This window comes from Centruroides vittatus, unplaced genomic scaffold, assembly GCF_030686945.1.
Source record: "Centruroides vittatus isolate TY-2023 unplaced genomic scaffold, ASM3068694v2 contig_575, whole genome shotgun sequence".
Taxonomy (NCBI): Eukaryota; Metazoa; Arthropoda; class Arachnida; order Scorpiones; family Buthidae; genus Centruroides; species Centruroides vittatus.
In genome coordinates, this window is record NW_027122344.1 from 164,032 (window position 1) to 190,995 (window position 26,964).

At 28.4% G+C, this 26,964-nt stretch overlaps 1 protein-coding gene across 1 annotated transcript; it reads left to right on the forward strand.

The window, feature by feature from the left end:
* LOC136979037 (galactoside alpha-(1,2)-fucosyltransferase 2-like) lies at nt 1–25,193 on the forward strand. The gene is made up of 2 exons (XM_067274914.1): nt 1–370; nt 23,994–25,193. Exons 1-2 carry the CDS (start codon nt 223–225, stop codon nt 24,920–24,922), a joined length of 1,077 nt encoding a protein of 358 aa, XP_067131015.1. The 5' UTR covers nt 1–222; the 3' UTR covers nt 24,923–25,193.
* Nucleotides 25,194–26,964: the final 1,771 nt, after the last annotated feature.

Below are 26,964 nucleotides of genomic sequence, written 5' to 3' on the forward strand. Positions count from 1 at the left end.
ATATAGACAATGGTTCTGTCGTAGAAAAATGTCGTCGCTGTTTAGAGAAGGTTGTGTTGCAACTGTGATCACATGAAACAGACAAGAATGAGTTTACAAACGGATCACGGGATAATTGATTAATGTCGTCAACGCTACAACAGTATCGTAGTCGTAGCTACATAAAAAATGATTGTGCTATTTCGGTCACGTGGAGTGGCGCCAGAAGGAGTGTAATGCATTATGTTACTTAGATTCATCGATGCCAAGTCTTTATTTGTTTCGAGGTTCATAAAGAGTAAAATATGTATTGTAATCGTTATAATTTTATTTTTCTTTCTGTATGATCCCAGAGATCTGATATACGGTTCTTTATGGCGTCAGACGAAAGGTAAGTTAACTTTATAATTAATAAAAATATATTAATACTGTAAAGAATATTTCTGTTAATTTTATTGTATATTTTCGGTGTTAATTATAATAAAGAAAATGACCGATTTACTTTAATGCTTTCGGTTGAGTCTGTAATGTAGGTTAATGTGTATGGTAGAGGTAGTTGGTTGCATGTGGAAAATATATAGAAAGACTTTTTTTTCCTTTTCTCTTGAAGGACAAGGTGTGTAAGACACCGGAAATTCGTTAACTATGATTACGCACTAGTTACGACTGCGTTTTATTTTATTTTAATTATTTCTCTTCAATTTTTTTAATAATTTATTCAAAAATTCTCCAACTTTCATCTGCGATATATAATTTGAAATAAAACTAGTTTCTAATATAAATATCAATTGTCGATAATTTCCAGCATTCATAATATATTTCCATGGCAACTAACAATAGTGTAGTGATAAGGACGATAAGGTAGTTTTAAAGGTTGAAGTGCTAGTAAAACGTTTAGTCTTATTAAGTTTGATAAAACTTTAAACAGCTTCAAACCGTTGACACAATTTTTAATATTTATTCCAAAATTGTATTAGTACAATTTTATCTTTATCCATATTCATTTCAACTGAACATTAAATTACTATTTGCTTTGTAAAGTTGTGTTTGTCTTTAAAAACGTATTAATGTGTTTAGACATAAAATTGCATACGAACTAAATCAAAATATTAGTAGAATATTGGATTTTTGAATCTAAAAATAGATAAATATACAGTATATAACAGGATAGAAACAATTATCTTAATCATTAAATATTAATTATATTTTTTTGACTTAATAAAAAGTTTGGTTTTCTAAAGTTATTAATAGTCGAATTTTGGAGACTCTCCAATTTATTTTAGACAGATTTTGCAATAACGTTTTCAATTATTTGAAAAAAAAATTGTGCTTTAAATTCATAATATTACATTAAAATTTAATTAATATATTACGATGTATTAAATATTATATCTATTCCTGTCATTACATAAAACTTTTTCTTATATTTTAAATGCGCCTTTTTTAAAAAAATCTGCTTAATAAATCATCTAAAAATAAATTTCTGGGCTTTAAGGTTCATTTGTTAAAAACAAAATTCATTTGTTTTTAAACTTTTTATTGGCATAAATAATAATAATATATTTAATATTTTTAGTACTGTATAAAAGTAACACTTAGCAACATATTTATAAATTTTAAAATAAACTTGTATAATACTATATTCTGTTACAAACGTCAAATCATACAAACTCATTTACATTACATTCATTAAAGTTTTTTTTAAATATGAACTTAAGTAACGGATTACAGTTTAATTATGTAGAATTACTGAAGCTTTAAATTAACTTGCATGTTAATTTATTTAGAATTAAACCGACCTTAACCATTCTTCCTGTATAAAAATACATTCTGTGTATATAGAAGCTTATAAAAATATCTCAAAAATTAAAGGAAACAACCTCTAAATAATAAAAAAAAATTATATTTAATCTATAAAAATATTTTTAAAAGATAATTTTTATATTCCTTATTAGGGCTTAAAAATGCATTAATTTATTAAAACACATTATAGTCATTAATATTATAAAATTAAGTTTTTTTTATTTATAAAAAAATTATTAATTATAACTTAAATATTAATAATTTTATAGTAAAGACAATTGAATAAAATTTGCTTTCTAATGTTTGCATGACTTTTCAGAACGTTAATAAATACTTTATACATTAAATAATAATTAATTATATACTAAATTAATTACAATTAAAAATTTAATTGTATTTTATATTTTATAATCTAAATTACACAAATTAAATTCTTAACTATATACAGTATTAAAAAGTTAATTATATATAATCAATCAAAACAAGTAAAAAAAACAATAATTAATGGTATGTAAATTAATTAAAGAAGATTAGATAATTATGATTATTTATTAATTAAGATTAAAATTATTTTATTAATTCTGATAGGTTTGATAATTATAACATTCAGACAACTCCCATAAATTGATATGTTAAATGATAAAAATGTAGAAACTATAGCGTGATATTTTAGAAATTGTTTAAAGTATAGATTTTTTTTTTCTTTTTATTTTATAAATTTTATAAAAGTAAAACTGAATTTTTCACGCTCTAAAATGTATTGTGGAATTAATATATTTTCCTATTCGCATGATATAATTTTAATTTTTAATCTGTAGAAATAATTTCAGTACCTTGAAAAGAATTAAAATCTTATGAATTCATAAATGCAGTTTTCGAATGTTAAAATCTTTAAGGGGAAAAAATTGTATGTAAAAGACTTATACTTCAATCTTTCATCCATTTTTAATGAGAAAATTTATTTATATAAAATTGTCAGTAAATTAATCATAGTAAATGTATTGTATAAAAAACTTGTATAAGTTAATTGCTTTAAATTGATATATAAATTAAATTATATATAATATACTAATAAAAATTCATTTGTTTCAATGTATAATAATGATAATTACATCTGTAATTTAAAAAAAAATTCCTTAAATTTAATAATGATGATGATAATTTATATAAACAATTTTAAATTAAATTACCTAATAAAGTATTAAATGACTTTTTTATCTTCTTTTTTATTGGATACTTTTTTAATTTAAAAATTTTTCGTTTAAATTAAATGAAAAAAGTAATTAAACTTCACATGTTTTTATTAGAATCTATAAGTAATTTAATTGGAATCTATGCTTTGTATTCTGATCAAAATTAATTTTTAAACAAAAATAAAATGTAATTAAAATTTGTTAGTTAATTTTATTTAAAAATAAGAACACAATTTAGAGATTTTCCTCTTAATAATGACTTTTATTATTAGCACTGTAAATTTGTTTAATGAATTTTCAATACATTTATAATTTAAATTTATTGTCGTGTTATTCAGTTATTTACAAAATAATATAACAAAAATAAAGTTTTTGTATTTAAAAAAAAAATTGCCTTTATAATCGAAAAAGCTTGTGAATTCGATTAATGTGTGTTGCAATCGCATGATATTTTCAGTAAATGTAATATTTAAACCGAACATTTTGCACGGATAACGTACAGTTTATTATATAAAAGTTATGTCAAAGTGCATACATACTTAAGAAATATTTTAAAACGAAAATTTGGAGTGAACGTAACTCTTGGTAATAAATGCATACACGTATTTTATACCTTAAAACTAAAAGTTCCAATAAATACAGATCGTAAAACCCGTAGGAAAGGAGTTGGAGCCTGTTTAATTTTTATGCCTATTGAAAATTATGCAAAGTCAGCGTCACTCCTGACCACGAAATAAATTTGAAACGTGGCAAAGATCCACGTGATAGCGTGAAGACAGTTTAGAATTGTGATGTCTTAAAAGTCCTTCAAATAATTGGCTTTTCGTGTTTTTTTTTAATAAGCCACAATAATTTTTACCTATTGTATGTAAATTTTTTAAATCTGGATTTGAATTTTTAAAAATTTGCAAACAATCTGTACCGATGAAACGTTTTTGTGAATGAATTGCAGAAACGCTTTGTTTCTCCCTGTACTAGTGAACAATGACGAATAATTTTTATTACAAAGCCATGGCTGCCAAATTTCGGACGAGAGAATGTTTACCCGTATTCATCAGCCTCTTAGAGAGCAACGATAATTTTCTGTGGTGAAGACAGATGGAGAAGGCCTAGAGGTCATAACGCTATTTATAATCAGCCTGGAAATTAAGAACAGGATCTAGTAAGGAAGTTAATGTAAAAATTAAAATAAATTAAGCTTTAACTCTTTTATCGTGGATTATGTGATCACGTTTATTGGATCTTGATTCTTTTCCATTTCAATAAACTATGAAGTAAACATTTTAATGTATTCTTCATGCTTATCTCAGCTATATTCTCTTCACAGCACTCTTTTCTTTTGTTTTCTGTGTTGATGATTACGAATTTACAATTAATTTTTATAACCTATTTATTAACTAAAATCAACCATATTTAGATAGGCCTAAATAGGAAAAAAATCTTTAAAATAATACGCGAAATTTATGTATTAAATCTAAATTTCAAAAAAAATCTAAAAATTTGAATACATGAATTTCATTAATATATTAATATATATTTATAATATTATAACATATTTACTAGAGAATCAAGTTAGAAAAATCAATCGACAACATTAATCTGGTTTCACTATATTTAAACACATGTGTTTCACTTTTTATTGAAAACAGAAGGCAGCTGTTGTTAACTAGTTTTAATGTTGCATTACACATTTAGATTATTTAAATAGATTAAATTTTATTTAGATATTTTATTAATAAGATGTTTAAAATCGAGTACTTTCTAATATTTTTAATATTGATAAAGTGCTAATATATAACTTATCCGATTAATGAGTAACTTTGAAATTTCACTCAAATTTCAGACTTTAAAGTGAAATAGTGCACTTTTTTTTATTGTGAAGTAATGTGAAAATGTCTAAATAATGATAAATTTTTAAATTATATAAATATCTGATTTATTTACATTAATTTGTACGAAATATTTACACGGACACAAAGTCTTCACGAAAAATAATCTAAATTTTAATTTAATAAAATATTTGAAATTAAGATGATGATTATAGTCAATTTTTATTAACAAGTTTAGCGTTACTTATTATGTTAATAATGAATTGCTGTTTCTATTAGGCGCATAATTTGAATTTTTATTTAAATTGCTTTCTCCTCTGATTAATTTTTATTATACTTTTCTGCTATAGCGATAAAAGTTTTATAAAAATAATTACTTATAATATTGGATCACAAATTACTTTAATTGACTAATTTGCCTTCTTATATCAAAATATACTGTATACTAAGGAAAATTTTACAATTATCTTCAAATAAAATTTTTAATATGGATTTATCAAGAGAAAAAATTACAGGTTTTGATATGGGTTATCGATTCAATAAGTGTTTTCTAGTTAGGTTTTTAATAGATGTGTCTGCCTATTAAATTTTGCACAACAGCTGCAGAATGATGGAAATTAAATACATTGCAGAATATAATTGATTTATTTTGAATAGTTTTGTCATGATTGAAAGTATTTTCCTCTATTCTTTTCTATCTTCGTTGATATTTCAATTAAGTCTACTACCATTTAACATTAGAAATGTGAATAGAAATCATTTTTAAATTATTATTATTTTTCGTTGTATCGTGACTGAATAATAAATTTAACGGGAATTGATTTTACTTGAATGATGTATAACAAAAATTGTAATCGGAAGTGATGTAAGAAATAGAATTTCATAATTTACTACGACTTATAGAATAAATTATGGATTTATAATATTTCTCCTGCGATATAATAGACTATATACATCTGCGCGCCGTTTAACGATGAGGATACATTCCGAAAAATACGTCATTAAGCGAACCTCATTGAATATAGGCTACGTGTACTTAGACAAACCTACATTGTTTAATTTACTACTCATATAGGATACTTGTAACACCATTGAAACTTAATGATAAGCATTTACGTATCTAAGCATAGACAGGTACTGTTCCTGCATGTAAAACAAAACTACTTTATATTTATTACAAAAATGCAAATAAAAAAGTTTTTTTTATTTTACTATCGAATTTTAAGAATTTATTAAATTTATTTTTGATTTTTTAATAATAATATTAAATGATATTTATTTTAATTGCCAATTATAGTTTCAGATATGCATAATTTATATAATCTAGTTTAGTTGTTGTTATAAATTATAGGCTAGTTTAAAGTTTCATGAACTATCAATATAAATACTGTAAAGTAATCACTGTATTTGAAGGTAAATTAATTTTCTCAAAATCTAACGTAACATTGCGTATATATATAATTACAGGGTGTTATGTAACTGATGGTACAAGTGGGAAAGTGATGATAACTCGTCGTGGTGATATTCCCCCCAAGTGGGATGAAGTGATTCAAAAGAACAGAGTTCGCGTTATGCTCGCTGAATAACTCTCTCGTGTCGGAGATTATGATGTCGGTCTTTGTAATAATTAAATGAAGCAGAAGCATTGTCGCCACATGCACTCAACGCAAGAATCATGTCGTATACTCTCGATTGCTGTATGTAATCATATCGGTACTATGATAGAAACTAAGTGTTTGATTCGATAAGCGTAAGAGAAGAGTAAGAATAATACAAAAAATAATTTAAAAGATATATAAATAAATAACATCTATAGTATTTACAAATATATCAAGTAAACACAGCAATGTTTCCAAAACACTTGACTGTAAAAGTATCATACAGTGACATCCGTTGAATTGAATCTTGATCAAGTGCACGCGTACTCGATAAACAGTTAAAGCCATTTTTCTCGGAAACATAGCATCGTATGAAAAATTTTATTCTACATTTTCGACTCATCATTTCATATAGAATCATCACCTTCCCTGTGACACCCTGTGTATATATGGCTTAGTTTCGCGGCGCTACAAATCGTAGTAATTTCTACTTACATGGAAAATTTGATCTCTGTGTATTATATTTTGTGGTATGTACAATGCTACACGTTGTTTTTATTTATTTATTTAGTCATTTACAAATCGTTTCGAATTATTCGGAAATTCGGATAAGAGTTTCTGCTGTGATATATAATAATGATGCATAGCTAAAATGCTTACAACAATATTAATTACGTTTGTAAATATGAATATTAAAATAAATTAAAAAAGCATTGCTCTATAAGTTTATTCTTTAGAGATATAATATATAAGCTGTTTTTTCTTTTAATTTTTCAGAATTTTCATTAAAATCGATATTTAGAATACTTCCAAATAGGAATTTGGTTTTATATTTTAAATATAATTTTGTTATAAATTGTATCTTTAAAAACAGAGCTGATAATAAATTTAAAATGAAAAATTGTTTAAAACTCATAATCATTTAGAAATAACTGCTTTATCAAAATGATCTTTGGCAAAGATATAAAAATTAATTTGTAAAATAGGACTGGCGGAAATACAGTATCAACAACGTAAAACACGTAAACAGATACTAAAAATATCTTCTTTACTCGTCATACCCAATCATTAGGAACAAACTATTCTCCACAGCAGAGACGACCTTTCTTTAGAGGCTACGCCTCTGCCAAATTATGTAAAACAGTCTAAAATGTCCACAGGTGACAATCCCGTTACAATTAAAAATATTTCTTTGTAAAATAGAGCTCTAAATAAAGAACATCTCTGCTGTGGAGAATAGTTTGTTCCTGGTGATTGGACATGGCGAGTAAAGAAGATATTTTTAGTATTTGTTTACGTGTTTTACGTTGTTAGTATATAGATTAACCCTAAAGTGTAACTATTGCATAATTCACTGCAAAGCTAAGTGCTGTTTATAGCGAAAAATATAATTCATATTTTATACAAGAGATTTATTGTCAATTTCGTATCGATTTCCTAAAAATGTATTTTTAGCATAGATTCTTGGGCTTATGTTCAAAAATGTCAAATTTAATACTTTTTGAAAATATAAAATACTTTTAATAAATGTAGGTCAATCAGTCAATTTCCTGTTTATCTAAAAACAGAATATATTTATTTTCTAATTATAATACTCACAAGCAATGAGATTTTAAAATAGGAAAATTCGTAAATTTCACTTTTAAATTGAATTTAAAATCATTAAAGTGAAATTAATGAGTTAACATAATATTAGTTCCTTATCTTATAATCGAGTTGAGTTGATAATACAGTAGAGCATCGATTATCCGACTTAATTGGGGACTGGGGTTGGTCGGATAACTGAAAAGTCGATAACCGAAAAGTATGAAAAAATACATTATTAGTATAGTGTATTGGGCCTGGTTTAAATACTAGCCTCCCTTTCATGGTCGAGCCAGTGTTGCCAGCTAAAACATGCAAGAATTTAACAAAAATAATATTAAAGTAGCCAAGACATAACCAAATATTGTAGCGCCACGTCACTAGCGGACATTTGAATTTGCCGACTAGAACGCGGTCGGTTAATCGGGAGTCGGATAATCGATGCTCTACTGTAATAATAATAATAATAAGCGCAGAGCTCAAACGGTTAGGAGTTAAAAGTTGAAACTTGGTACACAGGGTACGTCATGAGAATGCACACTAAGAAGGGATGTTTGGAAATTCCCGCGGTAGAGCGGGAGAAGGTTAAGGACTGAAGAACTCGGCTTCTACTGTATTATTTTAGATGCGTTTTTTTGCGGGAAATCGAACATATTTTTAGACCCATTTAAAAATTCTCTATTAGCCTCGGAAGAGGGGGGGACCTAATTCTTGCTCCCGGTGTAAACGGGTAAGATCGGCTATATAACGATAAAGGTTATCTTATGTAAGGGTTTATCACATCGAGTGACCAACCTAAAACATTTTTAAAAAATTGGTATTCCTCTACTATACGCAATTTAAAGAATTTTTAAAATATGTTAGATAGGACACTCGGTGTGACAAACCCTTACGTAAGATAACCTTTGTAAATATAAATTAAATACTATAATATAATACAATAGAAGGATTAGAAATTCGAAATAAGCTAATAATCTTAATCTTTGCTGTTGTTATTTTTGCCCGAGCAACGCCTGGCTGCTAGTTTATTATATAATTATTAAACCTTACGAATATTTAAAAGTAATGTATTCAGTTTTATAATTTATTTTAAATACTGTTGTATTAAACAATAAAATTTAGGATTTTATAGAAAATATTAACTAGATCTTTTTATAATTTATATAATAATATATTTCACAAATCCTTACTTGATTTAAAACTTGGTTTTATTTTAATATTAAAAAACAAAATATTAGTTTTTATTTTGTAATTTTAATTAGGATATCGTTTCAATATGGAAAAGGAAAGTATATTTTTGTTTAGCATTAGGGATGTAATAATACGGATATGCATATATTATTATATAGGCTATACCGTATAGCCTATAGAATATAAATTTTTAGCTTATCTTGAAGAATAAATGATAAGTTTTTAACTTTTATATATATATATATAAGGTTGCTTTTCTCATAGAAATCTTATAAAAACAAATGAATATTTACTGATAATTGCTTAATGATTACTAATAATTGTAAACAATATTCCAAGCAATTTAAGTTCTAAAATTCAATAGTCTTCTATTGTCGTTTAGATGTAATAAATAACAAAACTTTGAAAAAAATATGGCACGTTGCCTCAAAACATTAATATTGTTGCACATTTATTAGATTTGAAACAGTTCTAACTTTTTTTTTACACTACTTTCGTCGATTTGAAATGAGTAAACTGTCAAATTAAATCGCACTATTTTAAATATAATCGAAATAGTTCAGTCAAAATTTATATTACGAAAACACGGTAATTTTTCAGAGAAAACTGAATATGAGAAGTTGGAAACTTATTTTATAAATATTGTATATATATACACTGGACGACAAAAAAAAAAAATAACGCACTATGAAGGACTTGTTGGATTTGAATAAAAATTGGTATGTGACATCGTCATAGCTAGACAGGTATATGATTGCAACCATAAAGCAAAAACATACTTTATTGTGCAGTAATATTCAATACAGTGCAGGCACTAATATCCCGTTGGGCCGCCTCTAGCGCGGATACAAGCTGTGATACGCCTTGTCATGGAGGCATAAAGGTTGTGTATAATGTTCTGTGGCATATCTGTCCACGCGTGATGCAACTGAGACTCAAGATGTGTCAGATCTCGCAGCTGGCGTTCCAGGTAGTCCCATACATGTTTGATTAATGATAAATCTGGAGACCGTGCAGGCCAAGGAAGTGTGGCAATGTTATGTAGACATGCTTGGGAGACCGCTGCGGTGTGTGGCTGGGCATTATCCTGCTGGAATTGCCTGTTGGAAGCCCTGCCATGAGGGGCAAGACATGTGGCCAGAGGATGTATTGCACATATCGTTGGGTTGTGAGGGTAGTAACGCATGACAACTAGAGGTGTCCTACTATCATATGTTACGGCTCCCCACACCATAACACCGGGGGTTGGGCCCATATGCCGCTCCACAGTATAGGCTAGGTTGACGCCTTGACCAGCGGGCCGCCATACCCTCACACGGCCATCGTGAGCCCCCAAACAAAAGCGGGATTCATCGCTGAAGACAATACGCTGCCGGTCGGGAGCTGTCCATGATTGTCATGCAAGATACCACTGCAGCCGGAGGCATTGGTGGGTGGCTGTTAATGGTAGAACACATACTGGGCGTTGGGAGACCAATCTGCCTTCTACTAAGCGCCAGGAAATGGTGCGGCTGGATACATGGTTCCGTAACGCAGGTGCTACTGCTGCGTGGTGGTAGACGACGAAGCTGTAGACGCTGTCCGTGCTTGACATACAATGAGACGATCCTCCCACCTGGTGGTCTGTCGATAGCGTCTGGAGCCTGTTTGCCATTCATGCGTACCCCTACGTACCCACTGCTCATAACACATCCTAACAGTTCCATCAGAACGGTTCAGATGGCGGCCAATCTGGCGGTATGACAATCCTCTTCCTCTCAATCCAACAATGTGACCTCTCTCAAACTCACTTAACTTAGTGTAAGGCCGTCGAATGTGTCGTAGAGGCATGTCTATCACTCAACGAAGTCACAACCATCAACACATATGCACAAGTCATCACAGCGTGCACCTTTATACCAGACAGAGGAAGCACTTTTCTACCCTCTGGTGGTGATACAACACAAGAACCTGATCCCAAAAGCTAATCATTTACATATCTAGCTATGATGATGCAACATACTAATTTTTATTCAAATCCAACAAGTCCTTCGTGGTGCGTTGTTTTTTTTTTTTTTTTTTTTTGTCGTTCAGTGTATTATATATATTTTATACCGAGAACAATTATTGTTCTGGTTGAAGCTTTCAATAGAGAAATTATTAATTTTTTTAAGTTTATAAAATATTTAGGAAGTGATCTGAATGTTTAACATAAATGAAATTTAATTTTCAACCTGAAAAAATTTGAATCAGTTATATATATCGAACTGAAATTAGTCCATGATTTATTTATGTAGGCAAATAGGGTATAATATATTATAGTATTTGCCTATTTTTCCAGTATTTCAACAATCTTTCCATACCAATATTTATATTTCAAAATCAATTAGTAAATAGAATCCTCTAATAAGATCATGAATAAATTAATAATTATTTTTACTTAAAATTATTTCTCTATTTTATAGAGTAAATCTCTATGATTATCTACAGGACAAAAACAACCCCTTTTAGCTGCTTGAAGCGAAAGGACTGTTTTTCTTTTAACAAGAAATATAATTTCTTTTGAATTAGTGAACGTCAACGAAGATTTTGTTTTTAAACTCTATTTACACGTTACATATAGAATACAATATTTAAAAAATTTTTAAACATATTAGTTATTTTTACGTAAATATAAGCCTATATTATCAGCCTATAGGTCTAATAATCAGCATGTGTTTATAATGAAAATTTTACTGTTATAAATATACTTATGAAATTGGGATGTACATTTTTTTTATTAAAAAAAAGGCTGAAAAGTGCTCCTTGTTTCAACATTCTCGAATTCAATTGCAGTTATTGAAAAGTTTTTGTCCAGTTTATCAATGAATGCTTCCATGGACGAGAAATTTTAGGCATAAAAACAAGCTACTTGAATTCGCCTGCCTTATCTGGTTATTACAGAGTGTTTTAGGAATGGCAATCTTTTTATATAGATATATATTCGCTGGACATTTAATAAAAACCTTTTTCATTTTCGAAATGAAATCGTTGACCCCAGAAAATACTGCTCTAATTACTTCACATATCATATTAAGGCAATGGGCAAGACAAGTGACATGTCTCAGATTTAAATACATTAACTTTGTATTTGAGTATGCACTTAGCATATTATGGTGTGCTACAAGTAACCAAACTTTTTCAAGGAATGACAGCGTTCCATCAATTTAGCAACACACTTATTGAAGACCTGCATAACAGTTGGGTAATTTGTCTTTTCTAATTCCTAAATCCTTGACAACATAAGTTGTATTCGCTCAACCGATGGAATGTTCAGCATTAGCAAACCTGTTATTTCATCCAAAATAAAAAAAATTGATTTGTTTCCTACTATTTCCTTATTTTTTTCTTCTTCTTTTTTAAGTTGCTTCATATGGAGGCTATGGTTAGGCTGCGTATGAAGCAACATGAACACATAGCATGCTTTGGCCAGATTGAGTGTTTGTTGTACTTATCTAAAAGTATTTTGTATGGAAAATTGATTAAAGCTGGGAAAAATAATACTTAAAGTAATTGCAGTAACCCTTATAAAAATTATTTTATGACTTTAAACATATTAAATAAAAAGATAGGATGAAAAAATCAAAATACACGTAAAAAAAGTAAAATTATAAAAACAAAAAATAAACTAATTGTTTTATTGTGGAAAATACTTCAAAATTATTTTGGAGTTGAATATACAAAATAGGTGTAATACATGAAGTACTATTCTATCAAAAGTAAGTGAAAGTGAACTGTTCTTTCTACCATAATAAAGTTGATGATGTATCTTTATCTAGTATAAAAATCAAATATAAAAGCACGAAAACTTATCTGGAGTGTTAAGAGTTGAATATGATCTTATAAATTAAGAAATAACGACTCCTTATTAATTAAACATTCTAAATTTAGAAAGGTTTTGTAGTTATTTCGCCGAGGATGAGACATTGTCCTGAAAACGTTTAAGTTTTATTTTTGTTTTTTACTTTTTGAAAAATATTTGAAAATTGTTTTCTATCAAACAAACATATTTTTATTTCACGTGTTTATATATTTATGGATTTAATTATTTTATTTTCATTTTTTGTTACGATACGACAATGTTTGTGATATTTTCAATTAAGAATTGTTGATTCAAGATCAGATTCAAGAGCCTTTAATTACTTTATAACAGATTTAATCACTCGTACTTGAATGCATAAGATATAAAGTTTATCATAATATCGTTTTTGCATGTTCTGAAATTTACAATTACAAATTTTTACAATGAATAATTTGAAACGAGAATTGTTGGAAATAATTTACATGAAAAAATAGGCAATTTGGTTAATTCTAATTTAATTTTTTATCTTAATATTTATTAAATCGTGTTTACATCATCATTATTATTCAATTAAATTTGAAAAACTGTTGATAAATATAAATAAGCAAAATAAATTATGTTTTCGTCATCGGATTCAGTTATGAAGGATGATAAATTTTCTATTAATTTGGACCAGTCAAGTCACATTAAAAAATCATATTTGTTGGCTTTTAATCATTATTACAAGAAGAAAAGACACGATAATGGATTTAATTTAACCTTATACCTGTATATTAAAAAAAGCCGCATAATGCGAACTAAAAATCTATAAATTATTCGTGTATTCTAGAAAACTAATGACCCTAGACACAGACTCACGCAATATTTAATTTGATTGTATTCCCTATTTTTTATATTCCTTAGAAAATTATAAACTTTTATAAAATATATTAAACATAAACAATAAAAGTATTGTATAAGATTTTGTTGTTTTGTTGTATTATTCGAAAACAGTATTTTTGAAGGCAGAAATTCGAAATTTATGCTTATATATTTACAACAATATTATAAATAAGCTTTTATTCAAATCTCATAACCATAGCATTCTAAAAGTTTATGGCAAGTCAATAGCAATTTTACTAAATTTTAATTGAACCTTACATAATGGGAATAAGATAGGAACGATTTACAGGAAATCCTACAATTTAGGGCAATTTATCACTGTTTCTGTCGTTTATTATTCAATAAAAAAGTGTATAGAATTAAATATACACAAATTTTTATTTATATTTTAATTTAATATTGTTAAATCTATCAAATAGCAACACAATTTATAAATATATTTGTATTAGCTTTTTTTGTAGAAATTATATAAAGTTGAAAGATGATGTAAATACTTCTCATAAAAGATACAATTGTATTATAAATATTTTGCCATTCTGCTTAATTAAAAATCATTTTTTAATTATTTATAAAGTAGTTATTAAAATATAAGATGATTTGTTTATATTTAGAAAAACATAGAACAATTTTAGAACAGATAATAATGTAAAATATTTAATAAATACTTCAAAATTATTATTATTACTACCATAAATGTTTAAAATTTAAATTTATAAGATTATAAAACTTCATAAATCATTGATTATAATAACTATCGAATTATCTTGATGAAGTTTGCAAGAATTAAATTAGAACTTAACGAGTTCTAATTTTATAAATGAAACTATGACCTCGTTAAGGTCATAGTTTCATAGTCATAGAGAAATTCTTAGAAAAATCGATATATCTGTTTCATGTAAATATTTGGAAGAATAAATTTATATGTTCAAGTAATTGGCTTTTTAATTCTGCTCACTGAGATGGATAGATTCTCCCCCCCAAAAAAAATGTAGGCTACACTTATAAGCCTCGAGAGCTTAAGGCCAAGCAGAGAAGCCTCACACGATTTCATCACTCTTTTTACATTGTCCAGACGCTTTCCATTTACTTACTTTAACCGAACAAAGATACTATTACTCGTTTCGACACCCTCTACGACTTTATAGTATAAACTATGTCGTTATTTTTCATAGGATTTGAGATAAATTTGCCTTTACGCAAACCAACCAGTGCAATTGCATTTAGTTAATACATAGAAGCGAGATATAACTCTGGGCAAGGTTTGTACTATATCCTGTACCTATATAGTAAATAAATACAGTTGATGATCGGTTAACGAACAAATCGGATAACGAACACTTTCGCGAAAGATTTTTATGTTCGGACAACGAATACCTCACAGAACACAAAGAAGAAGAAGAAGAAGCGACGTAAAATAATGAATACCGATTGGTCTTCCCTTGTCTTCAGGCAACAATTCGAAACTTTGCGGAACGCGGGAGGCGTCAACATCGGAATATACTGATCGGATAGTATTCCTTCGAACTTTGAAACTCTCCCTTGTATGGAATTAAAAGGGAGAGTTTTAAGTTCGGAGGAGTCTATTATTTTTCTGACAGAAACAATTCTTCTATAGTATCCGCGAGACAGTCGGGCGGGCACTCGTTAAGTTTTGCGTCGGTTTTTATTTTCGGGGTGAGAGTATAATAGCAAAGGTAGAGAGTGGGCAGATGTCTGATGTTACAGGGTAGTATGGCTTGAACAGGTCTACAGTAGGCCGCAGTTCAATATTATCTAATAAAGAAACAATATAATCAAGAAGACTCAAGCAGCTAAAGAAGTAACAAAAATCACATCTGAGAAAATAAAGCTCATAATGGAACCTGAAACTGATCTGACGATAGAAGAACGCCAAGAACTCTTGAATGAAGAACACCGAGAAACTCGGCGAGATATGTTTTCTTATGAAAAAGAGGACTAATGCCGACATCTGCCATTAAAGATCTTTTGAAGAAGTGGGAGGATGTCAGAACAACGGTCTTAGAATGACATCCAAACCAGGTTGAGGTAAATAGGCTTGGGGATCTCTACAATTACAATGCTATTAATTACTTCTGAAAAATCCTGAAGAGAGAAAAGCAATCGACATTAGACAGATTCTTTAATCGATAACCAACTGTATCTTTAACTTAATATAAACCTAACAAATAAAGTGTATCAATTAAAAATATTCAATGTAACTTGTACTGTACAGTACATCATTCCAAATTAAAGTAGTCAATCGAAACGGAATATTGTTTTCTTTAGAATTTTCAAATAGTTGAAAATTTGATTTATAAAATTTAATCTTTCAATATGTAAAATATAGCTAAATTGTTTATTCAGCTTTCTATTTTTAGTCTCTTATTCCTCTACACTTTAGATATAATCAAAGTCTGTTTCTATTTTTAACATTAGTGATGTTTCATATACGAGTATATTTATTCTTAATTATTCAAGAATTCAGTATAAATTTAAGTGTACGTAATTTTTAGATATAATTATAGAAAAATCCAAATAGAAATTTAAAAATTAATTGTAATAATCGATATAATAAGCATAACAGTGAATGATTCTAATCGATAATTTCTGTACATTTGGATAACCTCATTTCAATCATGAGATATATGAAATCAACAGACTAACAATTTCCACAGTAATAATGGACAGTCTCTTGACTGTTTAGGAAATAATTAAGACTTTATAATAGTTACATAAATTATTTACGCTCACATCCCAAGCCTTTATATTTCTTGATTCTTTATAAAAAATATTAACATTTATTTATCTATTTACAAATAGAAGCATATAATCTGTGATTTTATGTACCTAATAATTAAGTTTGAAAGGCGATATAGGCTTTGTTAGGCTTAAAAGATGGAAAAATTTTAAAATGTAATATAATATACAATAAATTTCTAGATTTTTCTAATAAAAATGTATGCTTAAGTATCGTAATTAGTAAAAATTGAATAATTAGTTCCGAGAACAGAGACAACTTTCTCGACATAATTTTCAATATAGGTATCATTATAAACGATTTATTTATCTTCCGAGAATTACTCTATTTATACTCTCGGATAACCTTTACTGTATTTATCAAGTCGCTTTTGAAAATATTATAAACTGGAGAATTTGTTTAAAATCCACAAATGATCATCTCGTCTTTTAAAATGTGACTAACAGCAGAACAAAATATCATTTACCTATTGTATTGTACTGTACGTTGCAGAAGATTTACATATAGGCTATAGAATAATCTTAAATATCGTAAAATTGAAAACATTTTGAACTTTTATTAATTTTTAAAATATATTTTATATGATTTAACAAAATAGTTCATATACAGTATAACACCGCTATATTTATATAGGCCTACAGCAGGGGTCGGAAAGTGCGGCTCGCGAGCCGCATGTGGCTCTTTGCATAGACGTTTGCGGCTCTTCGGACATAAATTCCAATCTCACCTCATCTCAAGCAGCCTTATAACTTATGAGTTTGAGATAGAGCCGCCGAACAAACTTCAACTCGTACGGCATACTCCCTACCATTCTTTAGCCCGTCCGCAAATGACCACTCGCGTTGATCTATATGAATCGCATGTCAGTGGTAACATTTAAAGCATATCTATATATATAACCTATTGAACGCGTGTCCATCCGTCCGTGTAACGTTATGCCGAAAACGGCCACCAGAGGCGCCCCTGTCGTGTGTCGTATTTCGCACATTTAAATTAACAATATAAATTATTATTTACATTAACAGTATAAATTGTTATTATTCGTTTGGCCAGTTACCAATAACAATATAAATAATTCAGTATATTTGTAAAAGAAATTTATTATTGTCACGGAATGCCTGTAACGCGCACTAGGGGCGTCCTTCAAAACAGTTGGTCTGCGATCGGCCAAGCAGTTTTTTTTGTTTTGTTTTTTTTTTTTTTTAACTCTTTCCGCCCTGTGGGCACTAAGAGGGCCTCTTTTAGTAGGCCCATTATGGGTTCGGCCAGGCCCACAATGGGCGACCGGGTGGTGAGGGACGGGGTCCGACATATCCGAACGGACCACCCCCGAAAAATTCCTGGGGATTATTCGACCCGTTCGGATTCGATCCCGGGTCCCCCAGAGCGGTAGGCTGCCACCTTTACCGCTCGGCCATCCGGCCGTCAATGGCCAAGCAGTTAAGCGTCGATGCGGCTCTCTGGTACTTTTGGTATCTTGTTTCCATGACAATTTGGCTCTTCTCACTTGACAAACTGCCGACTCCTGGCCTAGAGCTTCAGTTATATAAGTTTTGAATGAACAATTAATTTCAAATATTTTGTAGTAAGCTTATTTATTAGTTGACTGTTAGTTATAAAGCGTATTTCCGATAGTAAATATAATTGACAAATTGTTAATGTTATTTTGTGATACAAATTATTCACGACGTTATATTAAAAATATGATCAAATTATTTAAAAAACTGGTTTAAAATGTTCTATCGAATGCTTAAGTAAGCTATAAAAGTATAATCTTACTTAAACCATACCTGTATTTTTAAATTACCAGTTTCACGGTTGTTGCCTATTAACTAGTATTGTTTGTAGCTTGTACTAAATAATTCTGTAAAGTTAAAAATCGACTTAGACCTCACGCAAATGCTCACTTAAACTATAATGACATGCAGATTTAGCAACTGTTTCCTTCATGCATATTAAAAAACGTTATTCAGTAGTTTTGATCGGTGAATAACTGGAAATGCATAGTGTGGATCCCTATGGAATTCAAATCTATAGTTTATATATTCGTTTCTACGGTAACGACTTAACTCAAGTGACTTATGTGATTGAAGTTAAAAAAGGCTCGTTTATAAAAATTTGTTTAAACTTAACGTATCAAAATGAGTGTAATTCTTTAAAATTAATTTCGAAAAATATAAACAGATCAGTTAATTTCATTTTTATATAGATAATTATTAATCTCAAAATCAACTTTACACTTAAAAATTCATTTTTAATAAAAGTTTTACCTTTAACCCTATCATTAAAGTACCTTGGAAGATTGATACTAATCCCTGTAGTAGCTATAAAAAAATATTTCTTAGCTGGAATAAGCTGAAAATGATATTTACAAAAAATAATTTCGGCCATTCTTTATCGAATAACTTATTTATTTTTTGTCTTATCTTTGAACTGTTTGTTATATACCGATATTAAAATTTTTAGCTTAAAAATCCTGATTTTTACTTACATCCTCTGTATAAGTCCATTCCTATACGGTGATCTACTGATAGGCTAGAACTGAAATGCAGATACGATACAGTGGTATACGATAGTCAGTGTCGAAAGCTTATAATAGTATGAGGTTGTAGAGAGTCGCTCTCGTGTAGACATGCATTGCTTCGTCGCTCTTTGAAGTTGCAGTGAAGTTTGTTTTAAGATAATTTAATGTAATTACTGGTATTTATTATTATTTTTTGTTCTTTTCTATAAATATCGTTAAACTCATATTTTATTTACGGAATATGAAAAACTAAACTCCTTGCCAATTTACGACGTATGTGCACCTGCAATAATAAACTTTTGCAAGGGACGGAAGGAGGGTGGGAGAGCAAGAGAGAAAATACGAGACTATCTGTTAATTAAAAGGATCTGTCCTAATGAAAAATGTCAAATACATTCTCTGGAAAATTTACCAACTATCCAGACTTTATTGGCCACTCAGGTCACTACCGATAAAACACGAGGATGTAAATTCGGATCTAAAGGATTTTTTAGGAGACCAAATCGAATTGAAAGACACGCCAGTTTAGTTCCTGTTAGTTGTTAATCCTTTTAAAAACTTCCGGGCAAACTTCTGGCCAATTTTTGGATCCTTTTTGGTCGATACAGTTTTTGATTATCCAATTCCCTTTAAAAGTGGTCTTGGATGTGATTCTTCAGCTTTGTTACAAGTGCAATATCACTGGTTTCCGTTTGTAATTATCGAGAATTATGAGGTTACATGATATCCTTCTGAACATAAATTTTACTAAATTTATAACTTAATGTAAAATTTAACTTTAAAACTTATTTTTTATGTTACTTATAACAACATTTTTGTTTATTTTAAGTAAATAAAGAGACGTAGTTGTAAATTCGTCAATTAAATTTACGCCTCTGAATTGCATTCTTTTTACGCTTTGATCTCCTATATCACCCCAAATGAGTGCGGTGATCTTCCCTTCTTCCCGAATGTCCCTGATGTCATCTCACTCTTGCATCTTAATTGAATAAAAAGATGAGTGGCAAAATTAAAAAACATAAACGACCATTTTACAATAAAACCTGCTACTTTTATCACGCACTAGTCTTTTAATGTATGAACACAGAAACACAATAGTACTTCTATATGCAGTACAGTATTTGATAATACTTTATGTAGTACATTTTTTGTTTAATTTCCGTCATTTGCGATGATATAACAGTTGACGCATCAATTCTTGGAAACACCGTGCAGTGTAGTGTTGATTTGTATTGAATTTTCATCATTATATTAATCTCTTTATTAAATAACTTCCCCGGGCAGGAGTTTTATTTAGAAATATTTGTGACGGCCTGCAGGAGTCATAGTAAGTGGAGCACAGCAATGTTAAAAGAATCACATTACTGCTTTTTATGGTGTTATTTGCTGAATATAAAATTCTATTTCATCATTATTCATACACCAAGTTTCCACTATAACTAAAAAATATTTAATTTTCATTTCACTGTCAAATAATTGTAATTTACATTGAATATTAAGGAATTTCTTACAGGAAGTTATATTTGTCAGTAAAATAAAGAAGTAGATAATAAAATGAATTTTGTCAACATACAAATTAAAATATTTAAAAAAAATTAAATATCGATTGGCGTTAAAACTTAATAAATTAGATTCAGTTGAGTAACTCAATCTTCTGGAAGATTTTCTTAATATTTTAATAAAATACCTTATTATTGATTTCACTCATCATTCTTAGATGATTTTAATTAACGTCTTCGAAACTTGAACGTCTACTTGACAATTAATAATTATAATAATTATTATTATTAAAGAAAAAACGGGCATTTTTCTCATTGGTCGGTAACGATAAAATAAAATAGAAGTCAAGGACTCGATTAAGACATTCAATATTTTTATTTCAAAATATCAATAATAAACTAAACTTTCTGCATAAATTTATTTCAGAATTTTACTATAAATTAAATATAAAATCATATGTATAAAATAATTTCTAAAATTTTACTATAATAGTAAAAAGACCATTCATAATATTAATTATATATATCCTCGGCAGATGGCAGCACATTCACATTTATGAGGATATAGGAAAAAAACAACAGAGTATTGTTGAGAATTGAAAGGTTTTCATAACTGAAGTTTTAATAAATTTTTGAAAAAAGATTTGTTTTTAAATGTGAATTTAAATATTTTCGAATAAAAAATACCTTGCTGTAAGCTTTGTGTCCTTATATTCTTCTTTAAGCTCACTTTCTTGCTTAAATATTCTTGCTTTCATCTTTAAATTGTAGTATTATTATTTATTTTATTAACAAAAAATAATTCCTACAGTTTCAAAATATTTCGGGATGCATTTCGAGAGAGACATCAATTCACTTTCCTCCTCAGTCTAATATAACAATTAATAACACTGCAATTTAAAAGCCTTATGACGTCCTAAATTGTTAAACAAGATGTGAGCTTAAAGAGTAAAAAATATCTTAATGAAATAATATTTAAAATATAAAAAATACAAAATATTGTAAATTATTTCAATTCATTTGATACAATATTTTCATTAAATATTTATCATCGTTATAATTTCACTTAAGTTTTAATGTGTGCAGTGATTTTGACAATTTTTATAGATATTTCACACTGCAAAATTATATCAAATATTATAATTTAAATACAATGACCAAAACACTTTTAATATATTAATTACAGAGCATTGAATTCAACAATCACTTAAAAAGTTTCGATTAATTATAAAAACAAGCTTATAATGATGCAGTAGGTCCTTCAAATGGCTGACTAAAAATAAATTTATAATTTGATAAATGTTAAACATGAAAATGTGAAATGTCGACATATCGATTCTTAAATCCAACATGATTTCTCTGCTTTAAAGAAAATTCTTCTTGGGCATAACTTTCGTATCTCTAACACTGCGCTCTGTCGAAAATCTCTGAAGCTAAATTTAAGGATATAGAAATAGGAGAATATAGTATTTACTGTAAGAAATAAACCTGCTTCTTAAAAATTAAATTACATAGAAGACCACTTTAATTTGAACGAAGCGATGTCACTCTTCTAGCCAATAACAGAAAACCAGAGAAGCACTATAATCGCTTTGTTTGTGTTATAGTAGTCTTATATATAGCTTTGCTTTTTTAGAAAAGCGATTAATACGTTTTTAGTATTTTAAAATTTTTAACGATTGACATTTTAAACTTCGTAACTTTTACTATCTCATACTTTGTACATTTCTTTGGAAGAACGCTTTCTGTTTGCATTGTGATTTTTTTCTTAGTTATGGTTACTATCACATTGTAGAAATTAATGTTTGTATTTTTTACTTTCCTGGCTGTTATATATAACAGAGGGAAAGTATGCCGATCTGTCAAAAAAATGACCCACCCCCAGATTTTTACATTTTTGGATTCAGAACATCTTGAAACGTCGAGAAATACAAAAAAATTCGGGAGAGTTTTCTGTATGTATGGATGTTAATGTTTCTGTGTGTGGGAGGCAGAAATTTTTTCACCCTCTTTGAAGCTTAATAACTCCTGTGCTTTATGTCAAAAATATTTGAAATTTTGCAGGGAGGTTTGTATTAGGAGGATTGACGCTCTTAAATTTTGGTGATTAAAGATCGAGGGAGTGGGAGATAAAGAGAGTTGTGTGTATCTCCAGTAGGACGTAATGTTTGTTTGTTTGTTTTATTAAGTTATGGCAACGCAACATTTGTGCGATCTGCTTAAGGGGGATGCCTTCCGGGAGGTCTTTTTAAAGGTAACTGGCCTCTATCCAAGTGTACAGACGTGGAAAAAAACCCGGAAAACTCCACGTGGCTAGCCCATCCTGGCGAGACGCGAACCCACGACCGAACTCCCAGTGTTCAAGGAACGGGCCCCGTAGGACATAATGACAATTTTACTCGTTATTGGCATTTATAATATTTTATAAAACCCACCCCTACCCTCAAAATTAAAGCTTTTTTGCCATTTTATAATAGTTTAAAATATAAAAAGATTTTTAATAAATTATCATAACAGATGACTCCATCAAATGTTGCCGGGAAAGTTAAAAACTCGTTGTTAAATTTTTTAGCATATAAATAATTACTGAACGTATATCATTAAAAATTTTAAATAGTGAAAATGTATAGAAAAACTTGTAAATGTTAATCATAAGTATATACAGGGTGTTTAAAAAACATACCGAAAAACTTCGGGGATTTTCAAAAAGGTAGTAGTTTTTACTACCGACTGGCAAATAGACAATAGTTTTTTTTTTTTTTTTTTTTTTTTTTTTGAAGAACTAGCTGACACTGGTTTGTTTATAGTAAAGCAAATTTACGAGAAGATGCACGCTTGTACAAAGAGAGGTAGCCCAAGAAGCCGTCAAGAAAATCTGGCAACTTTCGTGGCCGCTTGTGCACATATTCAAACTATTTTAAGAATATTCCATAGGGTCCGTGAATCCGTGAACCGACGGTGTATTGAAGTACATGGTCGCCATTTTTATCAAATTGTAAATTCAAAAAATTTGATCTGTTGCTAAAACAGCTCATTTGCGGACATGGATTTATTAACAAAAAGTGATTGTTTTGTGTCCTCTATAACTTCCCGAAGTTTGTCGGTATGTTTTTGAAATATCCTGTATAAGTCATGCGTAGAAATAACAATTTATTGATATAATTTTAATACAATACAATACGTAGAAACAATACGTATTATCGCAAAATTTTACATTCAATTTTAAGAAATGTCGGTGTTATTTCTTGAAACTATTATACTGTATATTTTTATGAAAAGCTTTAATTGCATAAAAACTATATAAAGATTTTAATCTATCTTTTATTATTACAGAGGCTTTATTGGACCCTTATTTTCTCACCATCCACTGCAACGTGGGAAGATTGGGAAACCAAATGGGTACATACGCAACTCTATATGGACTAGCTCGCCTCAATAAAAGAATTCCTTATGGACAACAGTGCAATATGGACTCTCTTATTCCGTATTTCGAATTATCGGTAGCAGAAATAGGAAGTTTACCTGAAAAATATTCTCGGGAATATAAACTCGATCCTTATCTTCAGCCACAAGACGAAAGTATTCCTAGTGATAAGAATATATTAACTGGTTATCTTTATCCGTCATCATTCACATTTTACCATCATGTTCGAAATGAAATCAAACGCGAATTTCAATTTAAAAAATATGTCATGAAATATGTTTACGATGTATTTAATGATATTCGTGCAACAAGAGATGTTTCCCTTTTTATTAGTGTTCATATCAGAAGGACAGATTATTGCTCCTGGTTAAAGGCCTTCCGTGGTAAAGAATTTGACAGAGAATATATTTTAAAAGCAATGCAATATTTTAAAAATAAATATAAAAATATACTCTTTCTGCTAGTCAGCGATGATAGAAAATGGTGTATTGAACAATTTAGTAATTTACCTGATGTGATAATAACTAAAGAACCTCCAGAACCTGCTTACGACTTAGCCTTACTTGCGCATTGCAATCATTCTATTATTACTTACGGAACGTTTGGATTTTGGGGAGCTTATTTAGCTGGTGGTGATACTGTTTATTATGCAAATTTCTTAGCTCCAAATTCGAAATTTCTTCGACACGAGTTATCATACGATAAGGTATATCTTCCCGAATGGGTTGGAATATCAACAATGGAAAATGATTTTTGGTTAAAACACAATTCTTCATTCCATCCAAAAGAATGTGAAACTTTAACTTGGTGGGAATGGATTTTTGGTAAGAGAAATTAACATATCCATCCATTTTTGCTACAAATGTGATATGGTTTCTTATTTTGCATATAATCAAATTTTATTTTCAATGCGGAATTAAGTATTTTTGGATTCAAGTAAATTAGAGATTATTTATAAATAAAATGTGCACTTTTTTAAACCAATCTTGTTATACTTGTAGCCACATGTGTAGATACTCTGAAATTATAAATACCTTTTACTATTTTTAGGTTTCGCTTTTGTAAGGTTTTCTATAAAATATAAATATTACACACACACGCATATATATATATATATATATAGACAAACATAATGTGTGTATATAACTTTTTCTACTTTTTGTATCATAAAGTTGAAAGTGGTAATTATTGAAAATCCATCCAAAAAGTAGATGAGATTTAAATATTAAAAATATGGCAATTAACTATTTAATATTGCAGGATTCTGTGTGAAATTAATTATAATTTCTATTACTGAATAATATATTCAAAATATTTTTACATACATGTATACTTTTTAAATTTATTTTTCTGTTATCGTATACAATTACAGGTTAAAAATAAATTAAACAATAAGAAATCTTATGCTTTTGGCTTTCATTCATATACTGTTTTATTCTGTCCTTATAGCCTACTCATTCGTTTCATTTATTTTATCATCAATGAGACTCTCAATTGATAAGTATAAATAAATAGTTTCAAATTAATATAATTTGTAATAAATATAAAACTTTTGCAAAAACACGACAAACAATTTTTCTTGTTTGTTTTTAATATATTTAACATTGGATGATTAGGCTCAGTTTTCTCGAATCTTATCCGAGTTACATCATCGCGCTTCACTCAGTCGTGGGAAATAAAAAACGAATAGGGCATCTAAATATTAACATTAATGTAATTTAGATTAAATGCGAAATTTGTTAAATAAAAAAAAATTTGCTCTTTGTCATTCAAATTTTTAAGTGATTTTTATGAATAGATGTGATTTACCAGAAAAATATGTAGGCTATATTTCTTAAAGAAAAATTGAATTAGTACCATAAAATTCAAATACTAAAATATTATATAGTGTTATACTGCGTAATTCTACTATTAATTATTAATTAGTTAATATTTTTACTTTTGTCAAGTGAGATACAACGTAACAGGAATCGGAGAAGTGTGATTCGGGAAAACGTACTGGATAGTCGATGTCATTTATTTTCCATATTAAACAAAAAGCATAAGCTTTCATATTTTTAGTTGATTTGTGCACATTTTTGACGTATCGTATGTATTTGATTAAAATGTCTTTAATTTATTAATATAAGTTAAAAAAATTATTCTATTCTACTGAATGATTAATCATTTATGCAATATTAGAACACTTTATTCCTATCTGTCTCATTATTTTCTTTTGAAGTAATGTCTTTCTTTATTTTAGCTTCAATTTAATTATTTAAAATAATTTATTAACCAATCTCTTTTGATTTATACTGTATTTGGATCTTTTAATTATCAAAAAATTTTCATTTTATTTTTTACATTGATATTATTATTGTTTAGTTTCTCACTTCTAATTTTATTATGAAATAATTTCGATACCGTGATATTAAAATTATACCAAAATATAAATTCTTACTGCTAGTGCTCTTATGTCTTTTAAAACAAACTTCAGAATATAATTATTTAATTACATTGGAGTTTTTAGCACCAAAACAGCACGTGTAGAACAATTTGTTATATAGATTTTTTATTAATGTTATATATGCGATTATTAAATAAGTAAATAAATATCCTATTAAGAAAAGTGTGTACACTTCTGGTTACTAGTAAATAATATTCTTAATAGATTATATTTAAAGATGTAGAGTAATGTAAGATGTAAGAGTAAATATAATTGCTGTATGATTAATATTTATTGTACTGTACGTTAAATTGTTGACCAATAAATGCAAAAAAAAATAATAATTTTATATCAGATTTAAATAATAAAATGTTATAAATAAGTGAAGTATTACATTTCTTTTTTATACTTTTATGATCTCATAATAAAGAAGTCTTGTTTATAAAATAAATAAA